Here is a 13679-nt window from a genome sequence, read left to right on the forward strand (position 1 = left end):
TGTGTCTTTCTTTGATGCAAAAAAATACTGTTGGTCTTTGTTCATCCACATAAAACAAACCTTTTATGCTCATGTTTGATTGACAGGGGCTGTTTAGTAACTATGGAGACGTGTTCCTGCCGTTACTATGGCCTCACCTAGAGCAGCTTGCCAGCAACCCCCATGAGAGCTCCCAGCGCTGTTTGTGTGAGATTACTGCAGGACTAATCAGAGGCAGCAAACTCTGGAGTTTCAGCAAGGTACTGGAAACACACACACAGCTACAAATACACACGCTGCACTACAGGTTGATAAGAAAAGTCAATATTAATAAAAACTTTCATTATTCTGTGTGTGCGTGCGTGTTTAGGTGGACAGGTTATGGCAGCTTTTGTGCCCTTTGATCAGGACAGCACTAAACAACATCACTGTGGAAACCTACACAGACTGGGGCACAAGCATCGCTACGGCCTGTGTGAGTTGCTCACATACATACAAATACGACCCATGCAGCACAGCAACTGAGGAACGATAATAAGCATTTTCCCATAAAAACAATGTTGAACATCAGATTTTTAAAAATCAATAAAACTAACATTCAGGCGAAAATTGGATTTAGAAATATACTCAGTTTGCTGCACAAACGCTCTTTGCTTTACAGTGTTTTGTTACCTTGATGCAGCTAGCAAGGCACAATGGAAGGCAGCATCTGTAATTTGGTCCAGGCTGAAATATTTCAGCAACTACTGAATTGATTGCCACGAAATGTTAGCAATGGTTCTGTAAATAAGAACTGATTGTAATCACACTTTCATTTGCGGTTTCAACTTACCGGTATAATGTTCAGCATTTTGCTGGGGAAATCTTGGTTTTGGGCTGAAGCCATCCCCATAACTTTCCCTGTCTATTTAACTCTAAATAGGACAATATTTTACTAAATGAGCATCACGATATATTGAAGATGACTTGAAACTAGCTATTAAGGTCTTTAACTCATTAGGAAAATATTTACTGATGTAATAAATCAAGTAAAAAGAGGGGTAATTTTATCATACACTTCTATACAATCAGAAGTCTTTGTGCATCCAAAGCTGAGTATTACAAAGAATGCAAATTAAAGGCGCTTACGCATTGGCTTTATTTTAGGACCAAGAGGTTGCTGTCTGTACCAGACAATAAATCCTAATGACTTTGGTAATCCCTTGACTTTTCCTCTAATGCCACTATGAGTGTGACATTTGTAGTTTTGGTTGAACATTCTTGACCACTACTAGTCTGTACACCTGCAGATTGCCATGAAGTGTGTAATAATTTATCACCCACCAAAGTAAATGGAAATAACTTGATGGATAGTTCTGAAATGGATAGATTGATGGATTGTTTCTTTTGTGAGTAAATATGAGAATATCTGCATGCAGTTCCTCAGTTGATTTGTTGCCAGCTTAAATAATAGTTCCAAAGTGAAACCTATTTTGTATTGGCTGCAGGAGGGCCGCGACCCCAGGAAACTCCACTGGCTGTTTGAGATGCTGATGGAGAGCCCGCTGAGCGGAGAGGGGGGCTCATTCAGGGATGCTAGGTATGTGTGTGTGTGTGTGTGTGTGTGTGTGTGTGTGTGTGTGTGTGTGTGTGTGTGTGTGTGTGTGTGTGTGTGTGTGTGTGTGTGTGTGTGTGTGTGTGTGTGTGTGTGTGTGTGTGTGTGTGTGTGCCCAAGTGCATGAATTACTGTATGCGCAAAGTATGTGTTTATGTCATCTACAGTATTTCAGAGGTTTCTGAATTCAGGCTGCAGTAGTAACCTGAGCTGACGTATGCTGAGCTGACGTGCCGCAATAACACAACAAACCCCTTCCCCTCCATCCCCCTCTCCCTTTGTCTCTGTCAGTTTGCTGTATGTGCTTCAGGGAGGTCTGGCCCAGCAGCAGTGGAGAGTTTCTGAACTGCTGCACAGGCTGTTGACTTACCTGGAGCCCAAACTCACCCAGGTGTATAAGAATGTCAGGGAGCGCATTGGGAGGTACGAATTCACCATGGCGTTATCTCTTCTGTGTTGCATAATCGTGGTTAAATAGGTTAATCTAATTATATTGTGCGCAATGTTCCGACAGTTCTAAGCCTCTTTATTTGCCTCCCTCTGTTTCTCTTTGTATCCTCTTATCCCTTACCCTCTCTCTCCAGTGTCCTGACCTATATCTTCATGATCGACGTGGCCCTGCCCCACACACACACCACCTATTCCCCCCACGTGGCAGAGTTCCTCGATCGGGTCCTAGAGCGGCTCAAACCCCTCATGTCGGAGCCTGAAATCCACAACCACGTCCTTGAGGAGAACACCCAGGAGACGGACGAGCGCACCCAAGCTGTCAAACTGCTCAAGACGGGTCAGAATGTGAATGCAAGCATGTAAACTGTGTGGTGGATGGACATGGTGTAGACAGTGACTGTGGGAAAAAATGTTGTTCTCATGATGGAATAGACAGATGTGCGATAAAACAAGCTTTGAACACTAAATTATTTGAACTTTTAAATCCACTGTAAAAGGTACTGGTGTGTAGTTAAAGAGGATTTCCAGGGTCAGTTCCAGCCTTTCAAAAAAGGTTTCCAAATTCATATTTGGGAGGATTTCTTTAACATATAGACACTAAAAAGTTCAGTAATTTGAACTAGATTGTGTTATGGATTTTGTTTTCCTCTCAGTTACAGTCACGAATAGTAGTTAGATAAATGAAGTCCACTTTGATTTTCAGCACTATTTTTTCGAAGAACATTTCTTTAGAGGGTCATCCACATCAGGTTATAAAAACATATGTTTTAGTAGTATTTAAGAATGCAGACATGGTTTTTATTTGCCTCTGAGATTTCTGCATCTACCCAAATAGCATTGCAAGTTTTTTTTGGTAACAGCCAAAATATATTTTAAAACGTAGGCACATAAAATTATCTGCATGGTAGAATTCCACTAGAGGTATTGTAAGCAAGGCTGCAGATACAATTGAGGGAAAAAAAAGTGTGGTTTTAATAATAAATATTCCACACCTCCTGGTTTACTCCTGGCATCGTTGAGAATAAAATAAGTTAACTGAAAAAGTCAAACGTGAAAAGTAATAACTTTAACATTCTACGAGATAATATGTATACTCAAGTTTTCTAGCAAGCTGTTCCAAAAACAGCGAAATATTTCAAATTAAAAACAGTTTTCGAGAAGGTGCTCCTGTTTATGAAAGACTGAATTAAGATCTCATATTTTGTCTTGCATTGTTGCTCTTTCAGTTTCTGTAACTTCGCTAATCTCCATTAGACAGATAAATATTGTGTTATGAAATTATCCAAATCATTAGATACTAAATCATGATAGATTGTGTTTTATTAGCAGAACACTGCAGTAAGGTCACAGTGCCAAGTCTGGTGTTTTTATTATTTGGCTCACACCCAAAACCTCCTCTTTTGTGTGTGTGTCATTTGCAGTGCTGAAATGGTTGATGGCAAGCGCAGGGCGCACTTTTACCACTCCTGTTCAGCAGCAACTAAAGCTCCTGCCTCTACTCTTCAAGGTAAGAACACACACACACACACACACACACACACACACACACACACACACACACACACACATACACACACACAAACACACACACACACACTAACACACAGGTCCCAGCGCAGCATTATTACCCACTCAATCTTACTTGCCCATTAAACTCAATTTCTCTCTTCATTTACTCAAAATGGTGCGTAGCTCCGTGTTCTTCCTACCTCTCTCCATCTCTCTCTCTGTTCCTCTCTCCCTGCAGATTGCCCCGGTAGAGATTGATGAGAGCTATGATGAGATGAAGCAGGATGCTCGCACGTGTCTCTCTCTCATGTCCCAGGGCCTGCTGTATCCCGAGCACATCCCTCTAGTTCTGGCAGCACTGGATGAGGTAATATGCACACACTCAAACACTGCCCCACCTGCCTGCTGCCATTGTTCAATGCCTAATGCTGACCAAGGTGTTGTTAGACCAAAAACAACATGTGCTCCTTTAATTTGCTGGTATGCAGTTACAGTATTTGTGCTGTGGGTTGAGTGATTCCCTTGTTGATAAATATGTCAAATGCTGCCAGAATATGTAACCACTTTGTATGCAGTTTAATATTTGATAGTGCACGGTATGATAAAAAGAATTCGTGTTTCACCTCAACAACCATCCTACATTTTTTATCTGGTGTCAAATTATTTAAAGGGGTAGGTGGTAATTTTTGGGTTCTCACTCTTTCACATCTCAAGTAAATAAGACAATGTATTCCACTCTCAAATCTGTAGGCTGAATAAAGAGCTAGGGCTAGATAGTAAGCTTAGTTTAGCATCAAGTAGGAAGGAGAGTCAGAAAGCTATCCTGGAGTTGGGATTCCTTTTTTCAAATTTCAATATGTCCAATATTTTGCATCATAACCAGACTCAATTGTTGTCTAGTGTGTAAAGTCATAATAAGCAAATGTTAGAATGCTAATAAGTAACACATAGATGGTTAACAAGGTAAACAATGTCCACATTGTATGTGACACGTATGTTAGCATCCTGCCATTAGCATTTAGCTCAAAGGACCACCGTGCCTAAACCTCACAGAGCTGCTAGTGTGACTGTAGCCTTTTAGTTAACTGTTTCCCTGTTTCCGGCTTTTTCCACTCTTTATGCCAGCATGTTATCATAATCATTGTTGGCATGTTTCACAATCTGACGTAAGCCTTTAGATCAAAGAAATGGAGCATGTAAGTGCAGGTTCACAGAGTCCCAATCATTATATATAAGCGTTGGTATGCCTAAACTACAAATAATATTCTTCCCCTTCTCTCTAGATGACAGTCAGCAGATCATGGCATGCACGCTTCTCAGTACTGACCTACCTGCAGATCATGGTTTTCTACAACTTGTTTACCCTGCTCAGTGTGCCTGCTGCGGTGCTGCACATTCGAAAGCTAGTCATGCAGCTTCTACTTGATGAACAGCTTGAGGTAATGTATGCACAAAAAGGCAGCAAAGGTTTAGTACAGCTATTGCCCCTCTGCAAGGTATAAATGTCAGAAGAAAATAAATGGCCACTTATTGTCCCCTATTTTCTCCTCACTAAATCTTAATCCATTTTTTCTATTCACTGTTATTGCAAAAAAATAACCCCCAACATCTCTGCTCAGCCCTTAATTTATTTTCCTGCTTTGGTGCTTTTCTTTTTGTGTGGTTACAGGGATGTTGATAAAGCACAATGTTTGTGTTAGAGGTCCTTTGGTCTGTAAATAATCCAAAAAAATATCCCCAAAAATATATATTGTCAAATCCTATTAATTTCGACATTAAATCTTGAACAACTTGTGTCTATTTCCAAAATCTTCTGTACAATGTCCAACCTGGACTTTTTTGTTTTGATCAGGATGTACAGGTAATCAATAAACACTCAGCTTCATCCGGGTTGTCTAACTTACAAAAGCAGTTGCTTATCTCGCAGTATTTTGTAACTGTGTAAGTGTAGAGCTGGTGAATGTTTTGTCTTTGTGTCATTGTCTATTTTAATACAGCGACCGTCACTCATTTGCTTATTCATAATTTATGCAAAGTGATGCAGGAAGGCCGCGATGTTCTGCAAGTGAATTTTACCTCCGCCTCCTCCCTTTTCTCCCCCTCCTCTGCTCATCTTTGTCCTGTGTACCTCCCTATACCCCGATCTCCTTGCACTCGCCTCTTTTAATAAATTGGGTATGCATCTCTCGCCCTGAAACTGCCTCGTGGTTTCCTCCACTTCCTTTATTTATCGGTTCGGATCTTCACAGGTCTATTTTTTCTTTCTTCCTCTCTGCTTGCTCTCTTTTCCTCCTCCCCTGCTTCTCCCTGTAGGTGAGGGACATGGCAGGCACCACCCTCAGTGGTTTACTGCAGTGCCAGTTCTTCCCTCTGGACTCCAGTCTGCAGACAGAGCTCCAGACGCTGAGTCAGACTCGCCTCCCCAGGGCCAGAGGGGAGCTGGCCTCCACAGGTACACACACACACACACACACACACACACACACACACACACACACACACACACACACACACACACACACACACGTACCTCGCAATCACACAATGAGGCAATCACAGTAATACTTGCACTATTACCCTTTCTTATCCAAGGGGAATTGTGAACCTTGAAATTGTATGGTGGGTTTTAACTCCATAGTTGTGCGTGTTTGTGTGCGTGCGTGCGTGCGTGCCTGCGTGTGTCTGTGTTTACAGACTTAGTGCGGCGCCATGCTGGAGTGCTTGGCCTCAGTGCTTGCATCCTGTCGAGCCCCTACGACGTCCCAGACTGGATGCCTCAGATACTCATGGATCTGAGCGACCACCTCAATGACCCACAGCCTATAGAGGTAGACACACACACACACACACACACACACACACACACACACACACACACACACACACACACACACACACACACACACTCGCATACAAACAACTAGCTCAACACGGGGTGAGCTGAGAGAATACAATTTCATTGTCCAATTGAGGAGAAAATTGTCTCTTTGGTCTTACTTCAGGCATGAAGAAGACATACAATGTAATCTGTAGTGCAGAGTTTAAATAAAACATTACAGTAGTGATGATAATTTACTGCTTCTCCTATTGCAAAGTGAAAGAGATGAGAAAATAAATCAAATGTAATACAGTTAAAGAATATATTTTCAAGCAGATGAATTTCCCAGTCTGTTTCAAAGCTGCTGTAAAGAAAGGTTGAGCAATTTATATATTAAAATGGTAGCCGTTGATTTTCTGCTGAATATTATGGATATAATATCTTGCTTTCTTCAGGCAGACACTATTCTCAAAATCTGTTTGAATTTGTCAGGCCACAGGCACTTCCTTTCTTAAAATCTATTCTAATAATTTAGTTTGAAAGCCATGATGTAAAATAAGGTTTTTCACAAGTCAAAACTTTGCAAGTCATACTTGTTCTTATGCCTCGTTCTTCTGTTAAACATGGAGGTAGCTCTTGTGTAAACACTGATAGTGGCTATCAGCCCTTAACTTCTTGGCCTTTGAATAACTAATAAAGCAACAAATTAAGAATCATTCAAATCATCTTCATTGCAGGAGTTAAATGCAATAAGGACAATGCAATTAGTTTCATTGAAATGTCCTCATTTTGATACAAGCACTATAAAACTTCCACCCCAGTGATAGAATATTATAGTTCTCAATGGGTTTCCCTTCTAAATCTTTGAGGAACCAGATATGCTGTGCATGTATAGAAATCACTAGAACAACTTCAATGTTAAAACCCTTCATAGTAAGGCTTGAATAGAAAAAAATAGGACATTTATTGTCAGAACTTTCTGTGTACATTTTTATTGTATGTCGTATATTTATCTTAACAAAAGTTTGACCTTAATCACTCAAAGTATACAGTATATGATGTTACAAATGCTAAATATTCTGGAGTACAAACAGATGCTTATTTTAATCAATAGCCATGCAACAGAGATGTTTAAATAAGTGTATCTGTGGATGTCAATTACAAGTAATTACTGTTCTATCTTCAGTCGTAAAATAAAGTCAGTAAAAAAAAAAGTATATTTCAATATATTTCAATATTTCCTTCTGAAATGTAGCAAGGTTTATATCGATTTGAGGTGTCTTGTAAGCCTACATGGTATGAGATGGGCAAACCTATAAATGTCATTCCTCCACAAAAGTGCTCCCATGGTGACGGTATGATGATCCTGTTTGTTTTCCTAAGATGACGGTGAAGAAGACCTTGTCGGAGTTCAGGCGTACTCACCACGATAACTGGCAGGAGCACCGGCAGTGCTTCACTGACGACCAGCTGCTGGGGCTCACAGACCTGCTGGTGTCGCCCTGTTACTACGCCTGACTGCCAGCTGCCCCGTCAGATCCGCCACAGAGTGACCTACCAGTTCTTGAGAAGATAACTACAGCTGATGTAGTGTTGGGTTCCTCTGTGCAGCCTGTTAAAATTACCTCAGATATTGTAGCAGTGGCTGAGGGCCCTGTCTCTGGAATCTCACATGCCAAAGATGGCCTTTAGTAAACCCAGCAGAAGAGCAGTACTGGGCTAAATGGGTTCAAATATTTTTAACTTACTTGGTGTGATTATTTTCATCTCGCCAAGCAGCTCAGCAGCCCCAAAGGTGGCAACTTTATGAAAATATAATCAGCCTTTAGTTGTATTTTTTTAATGTTGTGATATACACCACTTGTGTAGTATGTATTTCACTCTTTTTACCTTCAAAATAAATTCAAACAATAGGTAAAAAGTGGTGGAACAATAATTTCCTAAATACAAAAGTAAAATCATAAGTGAGCATATAGAAAATGAATATGAAAAATTGTCATTATCATTAATCAAAACCTAATAGTAGTTAGTAAATGTAACACTTATCATGTAATGTGATAATGCTTATAATATATTACTTAATACATGAAGCTTAATATAATAAAAGTATACTATGAAGTGATGTACGTTATGGTTACGCATGTACGCAACACTTATAAGTTTATATATAAACATATAATTATGAAATGTAACTAACTATCTAGTTCCTATACAACCCACTGTGTTGTATCATACAATAGCTCAACATTGAGAATGTCCTGTTGTTTACTGTAAATAAAGTCCCTGCATCGTTGCTAATAAGAGATGTTTTTTTTAATTATTTTAGAGAAGAACATTGAGTGTGGCATGCTATGTGTTCGCCAGGGTTGATTGATCATGTAAATTACCAGCAGCTTGTGAGTGCACATTCATATGACATGCATGTCCAAAGCAGATAGTTCTGTACAGAGACAGAAATCAAATACAGGTGAGATGTTTCTCCCTGCATGGATGCTTTTTACTTATGTTGTGCAGATGCTGCTGTGTTAAAGAGAGACAGGATCACACATAGAGCTGTCGCCATTTTTATTCTGCATGTTGACTTTTTCTGATGCAGTGCTGTTGACTTTGATATGTTCACTGTGCTGAGACGTATGCTGGCAGAATGAGAAACAGCATAGCTCTATCTGGCAGAAACAATGTGTGCTTATGTGGCTGTACACTGTAATCGTGTGATTAAATCAGTATGAGCCTTCCAACTGCACAAAAACCTGATTCTTATAACACCAAAAGAGATCACAGTTACTCTGGGAAAGTTCTTTGGGCATGACTGATACGTTTTCCCAAGCCGAATACTGAATATGGGTTTGGATATCTAAAAAAAAGTATCATAAAGTGTCTGGGAAACCTTTCTCCTTTACAGTGTTACTTTAATAATCTATAAGTAACCCTATATCATGAAATCAGGATAATTAAAACGTAGTTACATCAGTTGTAGATATTTCTCATGAGATTTGTGTCTTTTTATAAAGTAGCACAATAATCATATACTGAAAAGTCATTATACTTCTTTAATATATGTACTGCTGAAAGTTACATCCATTCTATAATTCACTTAGTGCATAAATCACATTTTTATGTTTTAAAATGCACAAAATCAGGAAAAAGTAAGAGTAAAGATCATTTAGTGGCCATCACATTTCAATACATTTTATTCGCAATGTAAGCTGTTTTTTCAGAACATTTTTGACAGTATTGTGACATTAACTTACAGTTTAACATTAAAAAACAGACCTCGTCCACACATTTTCTGTACCCAACAAATATCCTTATCTGTTTTTGAACCCTGAGAGTTTAAAAAAAATCAAACATGGTATGTATCATTGATCATCTCTTGTCAGTCATCTAATCAAAATTAACCTGTTTGAGTGTGTGAGTGTTTCTTCACATTAAGTAATCTTTCTCTCACTAAAGTTTCTAGAGAAAACAGGTGTGTGTCCAAGTCCTCTGGCAGGATTGTCCTCATAGCATCAGCTAGCTGAAACAGGTACTCGGTGTTCTTCCCACTTGGACCGGTAGAGTTGACAATCTGATTGGCTATCTCCTCCAGAGGGGCGGGGCCGAGGTAGTCTGGATTGTCCTGAGAGCCAATGTAGAGCAGCGTCTGGCTGGGCGGCGCAGAGATGGGTGGACGGGGGTGAAAATTAACTGTGATGACCTGATAACCACCTTTTTCTCTGTAGTCGAGGTAGCTCTTCACTTCCTGCTCCCGGCCGGTCGGTAGCTTGTAAGCAACGCCCCAAACACAGCCCTGAAGAAAAACAGATTGCTTGGCATCAACACAAAATTATGAAGAATAGCAGCATTGAACAAATCAACAAATTTGATGGTAGGTAACTTTTTCAGACGAGACGAAGATGACCAAATTCACAGGCTCAGCTTTGAATTAGAAAATGTTCTGCTAATTCTTCTATGGTAGTAAACTGACGATCTTATGATATTATAAAATTGATTGGAAAAAACAATCTATTTGAAACAATAAACTTATTGAAGGAAACTACGATAAGCATGTGTTGCTTTTGTCTGAGAATTCATGAACCAGGCTATTCATTCTCAAAGAATAATAAATTAGTAGCCTTTGGTTACACAGTTCTTATTGGCATAATGTTTTTGATCACAACATGTTACTGCCATAGAATTAGGAATTCGACCTTAACATATTCATCAGTCTCCTCTAAGTACATGTTTTCTAGATGCTTACAATGGTGTTACTACATTACACAGTCTTTCCCATCAACTGAGAAAAATAACCTCTCGCCATCTCCTTTTACTGAGCAGTACAGCACTGCCATTCACCATGTTTAGTGGTGTCTTTGCACCACATAATGCTTGTTTGCAAATAAATTAAATGTCCATAAAACTATTACAGTCAACAAAAACCGAATGTATTTGACTGCAACTTAGAAGAAGAAGAAGAAGAAGAAGAAGAAGAAGAAGAAGAAGAAGAAGAAGAAGAAGAAGAAGAAGAAGAAGAAGAAGAAACCCTTAATTATCCCAACAGAGGGGAAATGTTCATTCTGCATTTGACCCATCCTAGTGTTAGGAGCAGTGGGCTGGCATACTGTATGTTTGGCGCCTAGGGAGCAGTGTAGGCAATGGTGCCTTGCTCAGGGACACCTCGATAGCACTTGGTCTTTCCGGGGCGTGAACTGGTGACCTTCCAGTTCAAAAGCCAAGTCCCATGGACTTTGTGTAAGTGAAACCGTTTTCAAAATGTTGCTTTTCTTGAAGTTGTACTGCAAGTTGTCTGGCCTACACGCTGCAACTTTCCTATTAATTATACTTAATAACACAGCAATAGTTACGATCCTCAACTGGTGATAGCTTTTATTACAATGTAATTGACACACGATTGTGTTTGCTTTCCCCCTCTATCTATTGATCAAAACATCACAATCATAATACTATGTCCAATGTAATTAATGTAATAAATATTTATACCAATTTAAGTATGATGCCTAATCTCAACATTTGTTTTACTCAATTTTTGATGCTATAAAAGGGTTACAAGGTTATGATTGAACGCTTTAATTGACAGCTGCTCTAAATTAATAGGCTACTCTATGTAGGGAACGGTAACTTTATACTGTACTGAATATCAAGATGTTTATATAGAGATGATATAACAATACAAGATGTGACAATATTGATAAGTGATTCCCGTCCAAGAACAATTTTATCAGGCAAAGATGATTGCTAACCGTTTGCCGGTCCAACTCCAATGTGACTGTCTCTGCAATTCTCTGCTTTGTATTATTCTGAACTGACTGATTGCTTTTTGGAGTGTTGCTCTGACAAAACAAGTCATCATGAGCTCTGAGATAGTGGACATTTTTCTCCATTTTCTAGACAAAACACTTAATCGAGAAAGTAATTGTCAAAGTAATAGACAGTGAAATGAATCATTAGTTGCAACTCTATTACAGAGTAATGTGCGATACCATTAAGTTAAGAAGGGTTGTTCTTACCTCAGGATCCTCCACCAGTGTCACCACCCGGCCAGGCTGTAAAGGATACAGACAGAGGAATAAGCACTTTGAAACAGCAGCAAAATCACATACAGTACGAGCAATCAAATGATGTAAAAGTATTAGAAAAATGATGCAACTTTACACACAAAGGTACCTGTATAGTTTAGAACAAATCACATTTAAAAAGTTTAAAAATATAAAGTTAGACCTGAGTTATAACAGCACAATACTGCTGTTTGAGGTTTAACTATATAAAATATGAAAATGTCTTATGGATCTAACCTTAATGACAATATCCTTAAACCTTCCTACAGTCATTTAGAGTGAGTAGTTAAGGCAACATAACCGGCTAAAGGTCCTGTGTTTTTACTTCATTATTAACAATAGATAAAGATACCTTTTCAATATCAATTAATGAATTAACCAATACACCTTTCAGTAATTTATCCAACTATAAGATATAAGAGAATTTCTTTCATATCCTGGTCAACACTGCATCAGTTATTTTGACTAGAAAAAGCTCTTATATAGATCCGAAAAACAAAAACGTACACTCACCTTGCCCGGTATTCCCCGGTGATCAGTACTTCCCTGCCAAAACCGACGGCTGAACCCTTTTATGTAGCCAATCATTTTTTCCTCATAAGGGAAATCCACTTTCCATATAAGAGACCCGTACCCGAAAACCCACATGATAAGACCTCAAGATAAGAGTCACTCTGAGGACAATGTGTACCGCTTAAGCTGAGCTAACTGAAAACGTTGAAGTCCGGAAGCAACAACGAAGTAATAACATTATAATAATTGACAAGTACACCATCAAAGTGTAGTGTTAGCTATTGTCTATTGCTACTAAATGATAATGTGTATTATGAAGTAGTAACGCTCGCTCATTAAATCTATGACTCAAGGCTATTTTGTCAAGTCATCTGTGTTACGTAATTACGTAATTCCGCTGAATAACTTTCAGTATAAAGTTAGAATTACGATCATATTTTTATTTCTTAAACATTAACTCCTTCTAAAGATCGTCGTCAGCTTACCGCGTAGCTATAATGCTTTTTGTAGCATTCAGAATTTTAAACACGATGTTGTTTCTGTTTAAGCATGCCTTACAGAACGTTTTGCCTTTATTTTGAAGGCCAGCCGTGATTCCGGAAGTTTGCAGCTATTTCAGTATACGATCGAATTTGGGCCAACCTTGTTAAAGCAGTCCATATGTGAAACCAAATACAACTGATATACCTTTTTTAACCATATGACACATATTTGTGTATGTCTTTTATAAGTTAACCAAATAATAATTTATAAATATTTGTCTTTTTCAAATTTTATTTTAATTTATGTTTGGGACAGTAAACCTTTTTGTATTTAAAGTATACTAAACAGACAACCCATAAATATTCTTGCCAGCCATATAATCTTTTTTTCTCACTTAGAAAACTTTTTTTCTCAAACACTTATATCATTTAAAATAATAACACATCAAAATTAATGTAGCTGACACTTTATTGAAAATTGGCTTCTAAATTTCAACCATTTCCAATAATGTATAACATATTTGAATGGAATTGAGCTGAATGTTTAAATAATAAGTTCATATACAGTTATCAGTCCCATGATATATTTGGTAGGAGTAAAGAGACTACAGCAGGATAAGAATACAGACTTTACAACTGCATTAAGAGCGAGGAGGCTAAGCCCTATCTTAATTGAGATTTTACTCATACTCTAAGACTTTATTTTGAATTGTACATTATAAAAGTAAAAAAGTTCACATGTACTGAACGTTTTGATGTTGAAATACATTTCTACATTG

At 38.5% G+C, this 13679-nt stretch overlaps 2 protein-coding genes across 3 annotated transcripts in view; one reads left to right on the forward strand and one right to left on the reverse strand.

Annotated features, from left to right (window-relative positions):
* LOC134870777 (proteasome activator complex subunit 4B-like) overlaps positions 1–9115 on the forward strand; it is a 32463-nt gene extending 23348 nt beyond the window's left edge. For both annotated transcript variants that reach the window (XM_063893169.1, XM_063893168.1), the window contains 11 exons: positions 87–239; positions 350–454; positions 1467–1558; positions 1865–1996; positions 2158–2360; positions 3445–3530; positions 3771–3899; positions 4816–4971; positions 5846–5984; positions 6227–6360; positions 7734–9115. In XM_063893169.1, the coding sequence (XP_063749239.1) occupies positions 87–239; positions 350–454; positions 1467–1558; positions 1865–1996; positions 2158–2360; positions 3445–3530; positions 3771–3899; positions 4816–4971; positions 5846–5984; positions 6227–6360; positions 7734–7868 (1464 nt within the window). In that variant the 3' untranslated portion in view covers positions 7869–9115. The remainder of the gene's footprint in view (positions 1–86; positions 240–349; positions 455–1466; positions 1559–1864; positions 1997–2157; positions 2361–3444; positions 3531–3770; positions 3900–4815; positions 4972–5845; positions 5985–6226; positions 6361–7733) is intronic.
* Positions 9116–9523: 408 nt separating this feature from the next.
* chac2 (ChaC, cation transport regulator homolog 2 (E. coli)) lies at positions 9524–12781 on the reverse strand. Its single transcript, XM_063893175.1, has 3 exons — positions 12419–12781; positions 11858–11893; positions 9524–10140 (listed from the first exon to the last, which is right to left on the reverse strand). The coding sequence occupies exons 1-3, from the start codon at positions 12551–12553 to the stop codon at positions 9745–9747; spliced, it is 567 nt and encodes a 188-aa protein (XP_063749245.1). The 5' UTR covers positions 12554–12781; the 3' UTR covers positions 9524–9744.
* Between the last annotated feature and the right edge of the window lie 898 nt (positions 12782–13679).

The sequence above is a fragment of the Eleginops maclovinus genome, chromosome 10, assembly GCF_036324505.1.
Source record: "Eleginops maclovinus isolate JMC-PN-2008 ecotype Puerto Natales chromosome 10, JC_Emac_rtc_rv5, whole genome shotgun sequence".
Lineage (NCBI taxonomy): Eukaryota > Metazoa > Chordata > Actinopteri > Perciformes > Eleginopidae > Eleginops > Eleginops maclovinus.

Excerpts from the sequence above, each read along its gene's own strand:
- chac2 (XM_063893175.1), bottom strand. The coding sequence starts at position 12,553 with ATGTGGGTTTTCGGGTACGGGTCTCTTATATGGAAAGTGGATTTCCCT. Across the intron at positions 11,894-12,418 it reads ACCGGGGAATACCGGGCAAG|CCTGGCCGGGTGGTGACACT; the intron begins GTGAGTGTACGT and ends TATCCTTTACAG. Across the intron at positions 10,141-11,857 it reads CACTGGTGGAGGATCCTGAG|GGCTGTGTTTGGGGCGTTGC; the intron begins GTAAGAACAACC and ends GTTTTTCTTCAG.